The sequence below is a fragment of the Bombina bombina genome, chromosome 1 (assembly GCF_027579735.1).
Source record: "Bombina bombina isolate aBomBom1 chromosome 1, aBomBom1.pri, whole genome shotgun sequence".
NCBI lineage: Eukaryota > Metazoa > Chordata > Amphibia > Anura > Bombinatoridae > Bombina > Bombina bombina.
In genome coordinates, this window is record NC_069499.1 from 1239657115 (window position 1) to 1239671927 (window position 14813).

Here is a 14813-nt window from a genome sequence, read left to right on the forward strand (position 1 = left end):
GACACATATATTTACCACCCACTATATTCTCAGCTCCATTATTTTAGTACCTAATCTCCAGCCAATCTACTCCTGGCCTACACTATGACCCCCTCATACACTATGTGCTTTAGCTGCCCATCAGCCCATCTCAATTAGTTTATTATTAGCTCAATAGGGACCACACTAATATCCATATCATAGAGATAATACTACACCCCCTTTAACTCTCGGACACGCCCCCTCACTCCCTCTCTTTTCTCTTAACCAGAGCGGCTCTGGTCCGCTGAATCCCCCCCCCTTAAAATTAACCTGTGATACCATCCCCCTTCGCACCACAATTCTCCCTGAATAGATAAACTGCCATGTGATTTAAACAGTGAGTTGGGGACCATTCGTACCTGTATTAACTCTAGGTTATAAAAAGAGGTAACTCTAATATATGTTCCAGTTAGTTATCTTTACCATATGTAAGTTTTCACTTTTAGCCATATATACTATACATTTTATAATTCATATCCCAGATATACTCCTAAAACTTTAGCCAGAACCTATACTCTTATGGCTAGAACTGCTAAATTGTTATCCTGTACAGATCAAGCTCTCATTTGCAGCTACTTAGTATGGTTGAGTGTGGGATGTTGCATTCATGGTTTATGTTATTAGTACCTTATAGATTTCAACTTAACCTACCTAATGCAGTAGGATGGTAAAGATGCTCTCTTTTTGTTAAATTTGATTGATATCTGGACATATGTACTGATGCTGTATAATTGTTTAATACCTCAATAAAAAAAATATATTTAAAAAAAAAAAAAACCACCTCAGATTTCCTGAGGCTCCTACCAGCCAAAAGGAACACCCCACTAGCAAGAGGAGAAAAACGGATCTCCTGTAGAGAAATCTTCTCCTCTTAGATTAACCTGGATTTCAGATTGAAAGACCACTTGAAGAATAAACTCCTTAGCACGATTGATCTCTACAGCTCTGCTCTGTAAAACCGGAAGTAGAGGTCACGTGAGTGGGCTAAATAAAAACTGTGCAATGCTCTAACAAAAGTGCGCGAAAATTTAAACTGTATAAAAAAACGGCTTCCCCATTTCACTTTACATATGTGTAAATTAAAATTCTTCTCATCAGCCCTACACAGAGCTAGCAATACCATCTTATGCGCTAATACACAGATTAAGGTCAAATATCATAAACTCACTTTCCCATGATAAGTATTTCCATAGAAATAAAAAGTAGATATAGGAAAAACAAGCGGCTAGATTATGAGTTTGGCGTTATGCTTAAAAAGCAGCGTTGGCCGGTCCCAACGCTGCTTTTTAACGCCCGCTGGTACAGGTGTACCGCTCACTTTTTTGGCCAGACTCGGAAATACCGCAAATCCACTTACGTCAATTGCGTATCCTCTTTTTTCAAATGGGACTTGCATAGCGCCGGTATTACGAGTCTGCCAAAAAGTGAGCGGTAGACCCTCTCCTGTCAAGACTGGTACCGCATTTTAAAGTCAGTAGTTAAGAGTTTTACACTACAACGCAGTAGAATAAAACTCTTAACTAAAGTGCTAAAAAGTACACTAACACCCTAAACTACCTATTAACCCCTAAACCGAGGCCCACCCACATCGCAAACACTGAAAAAAAAAATGTAACCCTAAATCTGCCGAACCGGACATTGCCGCCACTATAATAAATATATTAACCCCTAAACCGCCGCACTCCCGCCTCGCAAACACTAATTAAATTTTATAAACCTCTAATCTGCCGTCCCTAACATCGCCGACACCTACCTACATTTATTAACCCCTAATCTGCCGCCCCCAACGTCGCCGCCACTATATTAAAATTATTAACCCCTAAATCTAAGTCTAACCCTAACCCTAACCCCCCCTAACTTAAATATAATTTAAATAAATATAAATAAAATAACTATCATTAACTAAATTATTCCTATATAAAACTAAATACTTACCTATAAACTAAACCATAAACTAGCTACAATATAACTAATAGTTACATTGTAGCTAGTTTAGGGTTTATTTTTATTTTACAGGCAAGTTTGTATTTATTTTAACTAGGTACAATAGTTATTAAATAGTTATTAACTATTTAATAACTACCTAGCTAAAATAAAGGCAAAAGTATCTGTAAAATAAAACCTTACCTAAGTTACAATTACACCTAACACTACCACTATAATTAAATTAATTCCCAAAATTAAATAAAATTATCTTAAGTACTAAACCCCCCCCCACTAAATTACAGAAAATAATAAACAAATTACAAGATTTTTAAACTAATTACATCTAATCTAATCCCCCTAACAAAATAAAAAAGCCCCCCCAAAATAAAAAAGCCCTACTCTACACTAAATTACAAATAGCCATTAAAAGGGCCTTTTGCGGGGCATTGCCCCAAAGTAATCAGCTCTTTTACCTGTAAAATTACAAATCCCCCCCAACATTAAGATCCACACAACCAACCCTACTCTAAAACCCACCCAATCCCCCCTTAAAAAAAACTAACACTAACCCCCTGAAGATCGACCTACCGGGAGACGTCTTCATCCAACCGGGCAGAAGTGGTCCTCCAGACGGGCAGAAGTCTTCATCCAAGCCGGGCAGAAGTGGTCATCCAGACGGGCAGAAGTCTTCATCCAGACGGCATCTTCTATCTTCATCCATCCGGCGCAGAGCGGGTCCATCTTCAAGACATCCGATGTGGAGCATCCTCTTCTTCCGACGGCTACGACTGAATGAAGGTTCCTTTAAATGACGTCATCCAAGATGGCGTCCCTTCAATTCCGATTGGCCAATCGGAATTAAGGTAGAAAAAATCCTATTGGTTGATGCAATCACCCAGTAGGATTGAGCTCGCATTCTATTGGCTGATTGGAACAGCTAATAGAATGCCAATGCAATCCTATTGGCTGATTGCATCAGCCAATAGGATTGAACTTCAATCCTATTGGCTGATCCAATCATCCAATAGGATTTTTTCTACCTTAATTCCGATTGGCTGATAGAATTCTATCAGCCAATTGGAATTGAAGGGATGCCATCTTGGATGACGTCACTTAAAGGTACCTTCATTCAGTCATAGCCGTTGGAAGAAAAGGATGCTCCGCGTCGGATGTCTTGAAGATGGACCCGCTCCACGCCGGATGGATGAAGATTTCTGCCCGTCTGGAGGACCACTTCTGCACGGCTTGGATGAAGACTTCTGCCCGTCTGGAGGACCACGTCTCCCGGTAGGTCGATCTTCAGGGGGTTAGTGTTAGGTTTTTTTAAGGGAGGATTGGGTGGGTTTTAGAGTAGGGTTGGTTGTGTGGGTGGTGGGTTTTAATGTTGAGGGGGATTTGTACTTTTTTTACAGGTAAAAGAGCTGATTACTTTGGGGCAATGCCCTGCAAAAGGCCCTTTTAAGAGCTATTTGTAATTTAGTGTAGGGTAGGGCTTTTTTTATTTTGGGGGGCTTTTTTATTTTGTTAGGGGGATTAGATTAGGTGTAATTAGTTTAAAAATCTTGTATTTTGTTTATTTTCTGTAATTTAGTGTTTTTTTTTAGTACTTTAGATACTTTTATTTATTTTAGGGAATTAATTTAATTATAGTGGTAGTGTTAGGTGTAATTGTAACTTAGGTTAGATTTTATTTTACAGGTACTTTTGTCTTTATTTTAGCTAGGTAGTTAGTAAATAGTTAATAACTATTTAATAACTATTGTACCTAGTTAAAATAAATACAAACTTGCCTGTAAAATAAAAATAAACCCTAAGCTAGCTACAATGTAACTATTAGTTATATTGTAGCTAGCTTAGGGTTTATTTTATAGGTAAGTATTTAGTTTTAAATATGAATAATTTAGTTAATGATAGCTATTTTTATTTAGATTTATTTAAATTATATTTAAGTTAGGGGGTGTTAGGGTTAGACTTAGGTTTAGGGGTTAATAACTTTAATATAGTGGCGGCAACATTGGGGCGGCAGATTAGGGATTAAGAAGTGTAGGTAGGTTGCTGGCGACATTGGGGGCAGCAGATTAGGGGTTCATAAGTATAATGTAGGTGGCGGCGGTATCCGGAGTGGCAGATTAGGGGTTAATAATATAATGTAGGTGTCGCCGATGTAGGGGGCGTCAGATTAGGGGTTAATAAATGTAAGATTAGGGGTTTTTAGACTCGGGGTTCATGTTAGGGTGTTAGGTGTAGACATAAATATATTTTCCCCATAGGAATCAATGGGGCTGTGTTATGAGCTAAACGCTGCTTTTTTCAGGTGTTATTTTTTTTTCCATTCGGCTCTCCCCCATTGATTCCTATGGGGAAATCGTGCACGAGCACGTTCAGCCAGCTCACCGCTAACGTAAGCAGCGCTGGTATTGAGGTGAGATGTGGAGCAAAATTTTGCTCTACGATCACTTTTTTGTGGTTAATTGCAGGGTTTGTAAAAACCCGTAATACCAGCGCTGTCTGTAAGTGAGCGGTGAGCATAAACGGCTCGTTAGCACCGCACAGCTTCTAACGCCAAACTCGTAATCTAGCCGAAGAATTCCTATTACAAGCCTGCATCCCTGAGCCTGTCAAAAGAGCCAACTAAAATTAAAAATTGTGTCCTCAATATGAATCCTTACAATAAAGGATTATTAAACCCCAACATGGATCTTTAACAGATGATAAACATCTTAAGTGCTGCAGCCCTCCTGTACTAGAAGGTAAAGGAACTTACCTTAGATCCTATTGCATTCAATATGTAGATCCTCAAGGTGTGACAGGCACTACGCTCCCTGTCATGGACCTGTAGGAAAAGAAAGAACAGAGTAACCAACTCTGGCTTTCCACAGAGGGGTAGCAAGTATTAAAAGTAAAGCAAAGGACTGCCTCGCTGCCTTTTAACTTCTAAAAGCCACCACAACTCTTACTCAAGAGACTGACGTGGACATAGCTAGACCCCTAATCCTTGCTTGCAGGGAAAAGTACCCATAAAAGGATTAAGTTCTTCACACACTAACTTTGCACAGCCTCCATTGACAGAGGCAAAGAGAATGACTGGGGATTATTGGAAAGGGAAGTTACACTTAACAACTTTGCTGGGGTGCTCTTTGCCTCCTCCTGCTGGCCAGGAGTTGAATATCCCACTAGTAATTGGAATGACGTTGTGGACTTTCCATGTCATAGGAAAAAAATAATATTGAGAACCCAGGGATCCTGAACTGATCAAGACCAGGCCTTCTGAAACTGAATCAATCTGCCCCCTACCAGAAGATCTTCTGGACAGGGGGCCGTCCCTTCATGCAGATTTCTGATTTGAATTCAGGTTTTTGGTCTGTTTGTTCTTAGACCAAGAAGATCCAGACTTCCAGGAAAGCTTGGAGGATTCAGACTTCTGGTTGGATGGAAATTTTGATCTCTAGGGAAGTGAAAGGAACAAAAATGATTTGTTTGTTTGTACTTCCCCTTAGAGTTTTTGTCCTGGGGTAGAAAAGCCCCTTTTCCCCAAGTGACAATTTTGATAATAGAATCCAATTCAAATAGAAAATGCGTCTTCCCTTCCAAAGAGAAGCCTATTCTTAGAGACCATATCAGCTGACCAAGATTTACGCCATAAAGCTCTCCTTAATAAAGCAGCAATGGACATATTCTTGACATCAATTAAATCATTAGCATGTTAAGGACTTTAATGCAATTGTGAATATCATCAGAAGATTAATCAGGAACCATCTGAGAAAGAGAATCACCAGAAAGACGCTGCAGCGGCCACACAGGTGCTACTGCAGGTCTAAGCTGAAGAGCTGATTGGGAGAATAATTTCTTTAGCAAAGACTCAGATTTGCAGTCCATTGGATCCCTAAACGAAGGTTGTTAAATTCTTCTCTGAAAGTGGATACATACTTTTAGAAGGTGCAAAAATAATGCCTGGTTTCTTCCATTATTTGGCTATATATTCTGTAACCAAGTCTGGTGGTTCAAATGCCTTAGGCACTTTGGTTGGAGCTTAAAAAACCTGATTCCACTTATTTACAGGCTTGGAATCCTCTGGATTTGGTTCTGATTGTTGTAAGGTATTCAAAACTTCCTGGAGCAGGAAATCTAAATGTGGAATCAGTCTCTGGCTCATTTATTGTATCTCAGAGGAGATTTCACCCTCAGAATGAGACTCAGCTGAGTTAGAGCTTTGTACGCATGGTAGTAACTGAGCCTAGGGAATAGGACCCTGCGCGGTACAGGTGGTATGAGATAAATCTCCTTGATTTTCGCTTACACTTACTTGGTTTGGGGATAGCCGCTAAAACTCTGTCATAATCTTTTGAAGAATTGCTTTAAACTCTGTAGAAAAGTCAATGTAATCCCTCTAAATCACATAAATAGGCATGGGCACTACATCACTGCCAGGTGCTATACTGATAGGATTATGGGTTGTGGATTTGAGATGTGGGACACAATTAGTACACAACTGGTTAATTTGGCCCACTGGAACAGTTTTGCATAATGAACAGGGATAATGAACTGCAGTATGTTATTGGGCTGCAGTATGTTCACTAGGGGTCTCTTCCAATGGGTCAGTCATATTAGATGGGGTGCAGACATGACACCAAAATAATAAGCAAAACTGAAACTAAATGGAAATAAAGATATATTTGCCCTAGATACCTCTAGGGCAAAGAAAGTGTTGTAAATTTCATCCAGCTATTGATCTGGTGAGGGAGAGAGAAAACAGGGCCAAAGGGGAGTGGAGCTTAACTCCAGAAAAATATGCAGGCCAAAGCTTGTGAGTAAAAACACAAAAACATACAGTATGCATGCAAAAGCAAATAAAAGCCTCTTTTTTTGAATCCCCTTCTGCTAAGGGGTAAAGGGCAATGGTATAAGAGGGATTTTAACTCTGAATTCCGAAATGTGAGGGTACTGAAATGCCATAAATGAGGTATTCCTTTACCCCTGCTTCACTCAGAATCTTGGAAAAATATCCTGAAGTCTTCTCTGAGCCAAGATGGAAGAGGGGTACTGGGTCTCAAGTTAGGTGTGAGCTCCCAATAAATAATTAGATAGAAAATAATAAAATCGTGCTTGCAGAGAACCTCTCTCAAACTCTCTCATCGGTGGCCAAGAACAAACTGAGTGGAGAGAGGAGGTGGGAGGGATTAAAGTTCTTGTGAGGGTTCTTGACCTCCTCCTAGTGTCAGGAAATATATCCCACATGCTATAAACACCTATGCACTCTCATCTTCTTACGAAAGAAATATCAATTGCTGTGGTCATTCTACCAGTATCTGTTTACAGCATATAGGAAAACCTGTTAATGTCATACGTGTTTCTAATGACAGCAAGATGAATGGCAGATAGATTAGCTAGCACTAAACTAGGCTTGTATAGCACAGAGACAATTTGCCACGCATCAATGAATATCTAGGGAAATGAATTGTTATATCCCTATGAAAGACAAAATGCAATTTGGGATAATGCCCACTCAGGCTTCTTTGTTTGACTGTGTCTTTCACAGAATAGAATCACCCTGTAGTATAAGTCTAATATTGTTTAAAAAACAGCTGAAGCCATTTGTCTCTTTTTATCCTGTTTTCCCCCCATGTATTTCTTCCCTTACATTTTCTTTACTGGTCAATAAAGTTTCTTCAAAAATTCCAATTTTATCCTGTCTAACAGATTTACTAAAGTACTCAGAGCTCCAACACCTTTGTGCTTAAAAAATAACGTAATCTAAAAAGATTTCGCTCACTCTTCACAATAAATATAGGCTTGAGTTTTAAAACATTAGCCCAACCATATATTATATAACAAAGATAAATATTGGGGCTTGTTTTTCTACTCACAGCAATGGAATAAGCAAGGAACATAATCATAATGACGGTGATGAATCCAGAGATGTCACCCCAAGCTCTTCGTAGAGTTGCTGTGATCATGTTCAGCTTTGGGTTTAATCTTAAGAGATGCCACAGTTTAATGGTTGATAATAATACCAAGAAGGCGATCAGATACCCAAGGGCTGCGTCGGCAGCTGCAGTCTCATTAAAGCTCACGAACCTTCAAAAAACAAAGAAGATAACAATACAGATTGATTAAAATGTTACAAGTCTGAACATCTTAGATTAACTGTCGGCTAGATTATGAGTTTTGCGGTAAGAGGGGTGCGGTGCTAACTTGCACGTTATTGTCACCTCTCACTTACCTACAGCGCTGGTATTACAGGTTTTTCTAAACCCGGCATTAACAGGCAAGAAGTGAGCGTAGAGCAAAATTTAGCTCCATACCGCACTCCAATACCAGCGCTGCTTAAGTCAGCGGTGAGCTGGTTGTACGTGCTTGTGCACGATTTCCCTATAGACATCAATGGGGAGAGCCGGCTGAAAAAAAGCCTAACACCTGCAATAAAGCAGCGTAAAGCTCAGTAACGCAGCCCCATTGATTCCTATGGGGAAGCTAAATTTATGTTTACACCTAACACCCTAACATGAACCCTGAGTCTAAACACCACTAATCTTACACTTATTAACCCCTAATCTGCCGCCCCCGACATCGCCAACACCTACATTATACTTATTAACCCCTAATCTGCTGCCCCAACATCGCTGACACCTACATTATATTTATTAACCCCTAATCTCCCACCCCCAATGTCGCTGCAACCTACCTACTTATTAACCCCTAATCTGCCGCCCCAACGTTGCCACCACTATAATAAACATTTACAAATAGGAATAGGTAACTTAAATCTGTGAGAAAAATTCCACCAACTGAGCCCTTTCTGAGTCAGAGCTAAATTTGTTTTAATTAGAAAAAATGTTTTTCTTATCCATTCATACACTAAAGTTTATTAAGAAAATATATTTAACCACACATACATTTAGCAAGAGCTAAAAATTAAAAACACTGCACCTAAGTTGAGCTATGATTATTAAATTAAATTATTCTGAAATCAGCATCAAGGGTATCTTGCAGCAAAATTATAAATATAGGCTAAGCCCTTACAATCCGAGGGCTAGTTTAAGTTTAAGTTTTACCAAGTTTTTTTATAAAGCTGCAATTTACCAGACCAACAAAGGTGAGCAATTTAAAAAAGGGAAAGACAAAGCTTATCCCAGAGGACCCCTGACGTACGTTTCACAAAAAACGCTTCCTCAGACCCCTATTGTATCTAGTTAAAATAAATACAAAGTTACCTGTAAAATAAATATAAACCCTAAAATAGCTACAATGTAATTATTAATTACATTGTAGCTATCTTAGGGTTTATTTTACAGGTAAGTATTTAGTTTTAAATAGGATTCATTTATTTAATGATAGTGTAGTGTTAGGTGTAATTGTAACTTAGGTTAGTTTTTATTTTACAGGTAAATTTCTCTTTATTTTAGCTAGGTAGCTATTAAATAGTTAATAACTATTTAATAGCTATTCTACCTAGTTAAAATAAATTGAAAGTTGCCTGTAAAATAAAAATAAATCATAAACTAGCTACAATGTAACTATTAGTTATATTGTAGCTAGTTTAGGGTTTATTTTACAGGTAAGTATTTAGTTTTAAATAGGAATAATTTAGTTAATAAGAGTTAATTTATTTTGTTAGATTTAAATTAGATTTAATTTAGGGGGGTGTTAGGGTTAGACTTAGCTTTAGGGGTTAATAATTTTATTATAGTTGCGGCGGTATAGGGGGGCAGGATAGGGGTTAATAAAAATATTATAGGTAGCGACGGTGTAGGGGGGGCAGATTAGGGGTTAATAAATTTAATATAGGTGGCGGCGGGGTCCGGGGGCGGCGGTTTAGGGGTTAAACTATATATTTAGTTGCGACGAGGTCCGGGATCCGCAGGATAGGGGTTAATAAATTTATTATAGGTGACGGCAGTATAGGGGGGCAGGATAGGGGTTAATAGGTATAATGTAGGTGGTGGAGGTGTCCGGGATCGGCGGTTTAGGGGTTAATACATTTATAAGAGTTGCGGCGGGGTCTAGGAGCGGCGGTTTAGGGGTTAATAACTTTTTTAGTTGCGGGGGGCTCCGGGGGCACGGTATAAGGGGTAGAACAGTGTAGTTAGTGTGAGTGGTTAGTGACAGGGGTATCAATAAAGCTGGGAAAAAGCCGAAGAGCAGCGAGATCGGATGAGTGATAACTCTCACAGTCCGATGCTCATTGCCCCGTACTTGGTGCGCGGCTTTTTAACAGCTTTATTGATAACTTAGGCGAAATTTTTCAGGTCCGCGGCGGCGATGGTAGGCGAGCTTAGGCGGGCGTATTGGGCCGGCGAAGGCAGGTAAGTAGACGGCTTGATAACTAGGCCTCAAAGTGAGAGGGATAACTATTTAATATAGGTGTTTTGTAAAGTATTTACAACCCCAATTCTGAAAATGTTGGGACAGTATGGAAAATGGAAAAAAACAAAAACGTTTTTTAAAATTAAATTTACCCTGTATTGAAAACACATTATTAACACATTATTTTATGTTTTACTTTGTGAATTTAATGTATTTTAAAAATACATTAAATTCACAAAGTAATATATTAAATAATGAGTTAATAATTTAATATTAAAACAATAGAGAACTGTTATAGAAATCCCAACATTCATATTTTGGGAGGCTCAAGTTCAACAAACTTTAACCCTAGAATGGTATAGATACCTATGCTCAGACCTTTAGAAATATATGAACTAGTGTTTCCTTTGTGGCAGGACTGCAGAATAACCCCTCCCTTCCCTCTTTAGAGGAGATCCTGTGAGTTTTAATCCCCATGGGTGGCTTAGCTATACTGCTATGAGTTTGGCGGTGGTTGTGTTTACTGTTCTTCACTACTTGTTGTTTTAAGGCCAAACCGATACTCTAGAAATTTACAGTTGACTATTTAATAATAATTCTGTAATGTCATACATGAAACTGTTTAAGTGATAAGAGGCTTGCCTAACTGATTGTTTGTATGTAACAAACGTTTTTCTGTTTTGATCAACAAATCCTTCTTGTTTATAATTTTTGGAACTTATCAGCATTATAAGATGGAAGCTGGTTTCTGGGTTTGCACAGAACTGACTGCTAGCTTTACTTTTTATATCATTTCAGTTCAGCCCCTGAAAAACTCTGGGACACTGTTTCTACATGAGGCTATACAATATGACTTGTTTTCAATTATGATATAGTTTAGTTTGGCCTTATTTTATGTTCCACTAACTGGATATATTTAATATGCTCTCTTTGTATTCTATAGATCATTTTACTCTCAACAATTCATATAAAATAAATAAAAACAAATGACATTTTTTAACACTTGCACTAATAACTGTTTAGCATGCTTTAATATGCAGAGGTAAATACTTAAAGGGACACTGAACCCAATTTTTTTCTTTTGTGATTCTGATAGAGCATAACATTTTAAGCAACTTTCTAATTTACTCCTATTATCAAATTTCCTTCATTCTCTTGGTATCTTTATTTGAAATGCAAGAATCTAAGTTTAGATGCTGGCCCATTTTTGGTGAACAACCTGGGTTGTTCTTGCTGATTGCTGGATAAATTAATCCACCAATAAAAAGTGCTCTCCAGAGTTCTGAACCAAAAAAAATAATTAGATGCCTTCTTTTTCAAATAAAGATAGCAAGAGAACGAAGAAAAAATGATAATAGGAGTAAATTAGAAAGTTGCTTAAAATTGCATGCTCTATCTGAATCATGAAAGAAAAAATTTGGGTTCAGTGTCCCTTTAAGGATAAGAAACCCCAAAAAATTATTTTGTGATTCAGACAGAGCATACAATTTTTAAAATTTACTTCTATTATCAAATTTCCTTTGTTCCCAGGATATTCTTTGTTGAAGAGGTACCTTGGTAGACATCTGGAGCACTACATGGCAGGAAATAGTGCTGCCATTTAGTGCTCTTGCAAATGGATCACATTCTTGCAAAACTGCTGCCATTTAGTGCTCCAGAAGTGGGCCAGCTCTTGGGCTTATGTCCCTGCTTTTCAACAAAAGATACCAAGAAAACAAAGAAAGAAAGAAAGAAAGAAAGAAAGAAAGAAAAAAAATGTGTTTTATATCCCTTTAATAAATGTATTTATATATTTATGATAGTAAATAATAGATTTAAAATAATATTACACTATAGAGGAATTTATATTTTCACATGGATTTACTAGAGGACCTTATATTTGAGTTTTTAATAATCAAGTAAAGGTGAAAGAAGTGTCATCTGCAGATTATCATGTATTTCTGATCACTCACCTTTCATGCAAAACAAATAATACATAAATAAAATCTCTGGGACTATTTATATCATGCTCTTTTAGAAGTATGCTTTTGTTCTTTAGCTTTCTGTTCCTTTAGCACAAGTATTACCTCTTAAACCCTGTCTACTTGATAATGGTGTTCATTAAAGCAGCGAAATAACAGAATAAATGACTAAAATAGTAATAAACACAGCAACTATTTACTCATTCTTATGTTCCTGGTAGTAGGTGATATCCTGTGTTCCAAGAATGGTCCTTTTCACAAAAACTGAGAGTGCACTCCAGCTTATTAATATTAATGCCATTTCCAACAGGTTCCACTTGCTTTTGAAGTATTGCCATTTCTGTGTCTTCATGATCTTCCCCTTTAAATTGATCAGATACAATATAAAGCAACAATATGAACAATATAAACATCAAATATGATCTAATACTCATTTTTCTTTAATTCAGTAGCAGATTTATACATACTGATACATCACACTTGAAGTAGCATTAGAACTGCATTAGAAAGAGTTGGAATTTGGCCCCTGACACTAGAGTAGGTAAAAAGTCCTACTACATATCCTGCTTGTACTATACCAGGTATTTATCATAATTATTTTACCTTGGGAAACTCATTGGCACCTTGGGTTAAACATAACCTATAGTTGCAAAAAAATGTTTGTGAACCCTTTGAAATGACCTGGATCAAAGCATTGATTACTACTTGATAAAATATGGTCTGATCTTCATCTAAGTCAAAATTATATACACAATACACAATCCGACAGATGTACTTCTCAAATTTTTAGTGAAGACATTGAGCAATCATTCACATTGCAGGCTGGAAAAGTAAGTTAACCCTTGAATTTAGTTACTTGTAGATTGTCCATTAGCAGCAACAACCTCCACTAAACATTTCCTGTTGCTTCTTATAAGACTTGCACAATGTTGAGAATGAATTTTGGACCATTCTTACCTACAAATTTGTTTAAGGACATCAATATTTCTAGGTTGTCTTGATTGCACAGCCGCCTTCAGGTTATGCCACAGAAACTCAATTGGGTTATGGTCAGGACTCTGACTTGACCATTCCAAATCACAAATTATCTTCTTTTTCAGCCATTCTTTAGCTAATTTATTGATGATAAATCTTGTCTTGTTGTATCACCCAAATTCTTTTAAGCTTGAGGTCATGGACTGCTGCCCTGATATTCTCCTGTAAAATGTCTTTATATATTTTTTAATTCATTGCTCCCTCAATACTGCATTAGCGCCTACATGCCTTACAATCAAAGCAGTCATAAACCATGGTATCCCTCCACCAGGTTTTACAGTTGGGATGAGTTTCTGGAGATAGTATGCAGTACCCTTTTTTCTCCACATTGTATGGTAATTAGACAATTACCCGATTTGATGTCTGGAATCACAAAAGCAGGAGATGTGTTGCAGGCACCAGAGCAGAGTTAAGCTCGAAACAACTCTGAGCAAGCTGTAGCGTAAACAGGCAAATTTGGGAAAGCTAGTAAAATAGTCAGAGGGAAAGCCAAGGGTCAGAACAGGCAATCAGTCAGCACCCATGCATTATAGCAAAATGAATCTCCAATATCATAAACCAGGATACAGTTCCATAAGTCATAAACCAGAAAAGTCATAAACCAGAAATGTCAGAGAGGTAGCAGAACTCGAAGAACACTCCAGGGTCAAAACCCTAGGGACAAGCCAGGAAGAAGATTGCTAGGATCTCCATATGATAAATAAACAGGTAAAATCAAGAACCTTGTAACACCCCCCCATTCAGCCATATTGTCCAGAAAACAACAGGAGCAATTCCAATAGAGGACCGATAAATAGTGTTTATCCTTTAGTGCACTTCACTACCACAGTTTTCATACAGAAGCAAATAGTGCACCACAGGCTGCTTGCTGTGATACCTTAGCGCTGCCCCGAACTCAGCAGAAGCAGCCCTCTGCACTTTAGCACATCCCGGGATCTCTCACCACCACTGAAGGTAATAGCATGGCTTCTACCTTGTTTCCAAGCCTGACACACATATTGCACATTTTTTTACAAATAGTTAAACTTTTGTTTTATCTGTCCACAGCACAGGTGTTGTGGAACATAAAGGTGGTCGTCTTAGGAAAACTCGAGATGTTCTACAATTTTTTTTTTAGACAGCATTGGTTTCCTTAATGGTGTTTTTCCATTAACACCATTCTTGAGCACATGGACAAAAACTTTCAGTTTGTAGAGTTTTACAGAGGTCTTTTGCTGTTACCAATGGGTTCTTTCTCACCTATTTCAGGATTGCCCGTTGTGCTCTTGGAGTGATCTTTGTAGGATGCCCATACTATGGATAATAGAAACAGCCTTGATTTTTCTCCATTTGCAGAAAATTTTCCAGATTTGTGCATCTCTATAATACGTCTTCTAAGGATCGAAGCATGGCTCACACTAAAGGCTTTAAGTGCCTTTATTTAAAGGACAGGGCACTTGTGCCATCCAGACTTCCAATCTCATCTCCTTAAATGAAACACCTGACTACAAACAGTTTTTGGAGAAGTCATTAACTCAAAGGTTCACTTATTTTTTGCAGCCTGAACTGTGAATGATCACTTAGTGC

At 37.9% G+C, this 14813-nt stretch overlaps 1 protein-coding gene across 1 annotated transcript in view; it reads right to left on the reverse strand.

The window, feature by feature from the left end:
• Window positions 1-14813, reverse strand: part of LOC128647972 (polycystic kidney disease protein 1-like 2) — a 543684-nt gene that overhangs the window by 49191 nt on the left and 479680 nt on the right. The window contains exons 39-40 of the mRNA XM_053700651.1: window positions 12413-12573; window positions 7812-8022 (exon numbers count right to left, since the gene is read on the reverse strand). Coding sequence (XP_053556626.1) covers window positions 7812-8022; window positions 12413-12573 — 372 coding nt within the window. The remainder of the gene's footprint in view (window positions 1-7811; window positions 8023-12412; window positions 12574-14813) is intronic.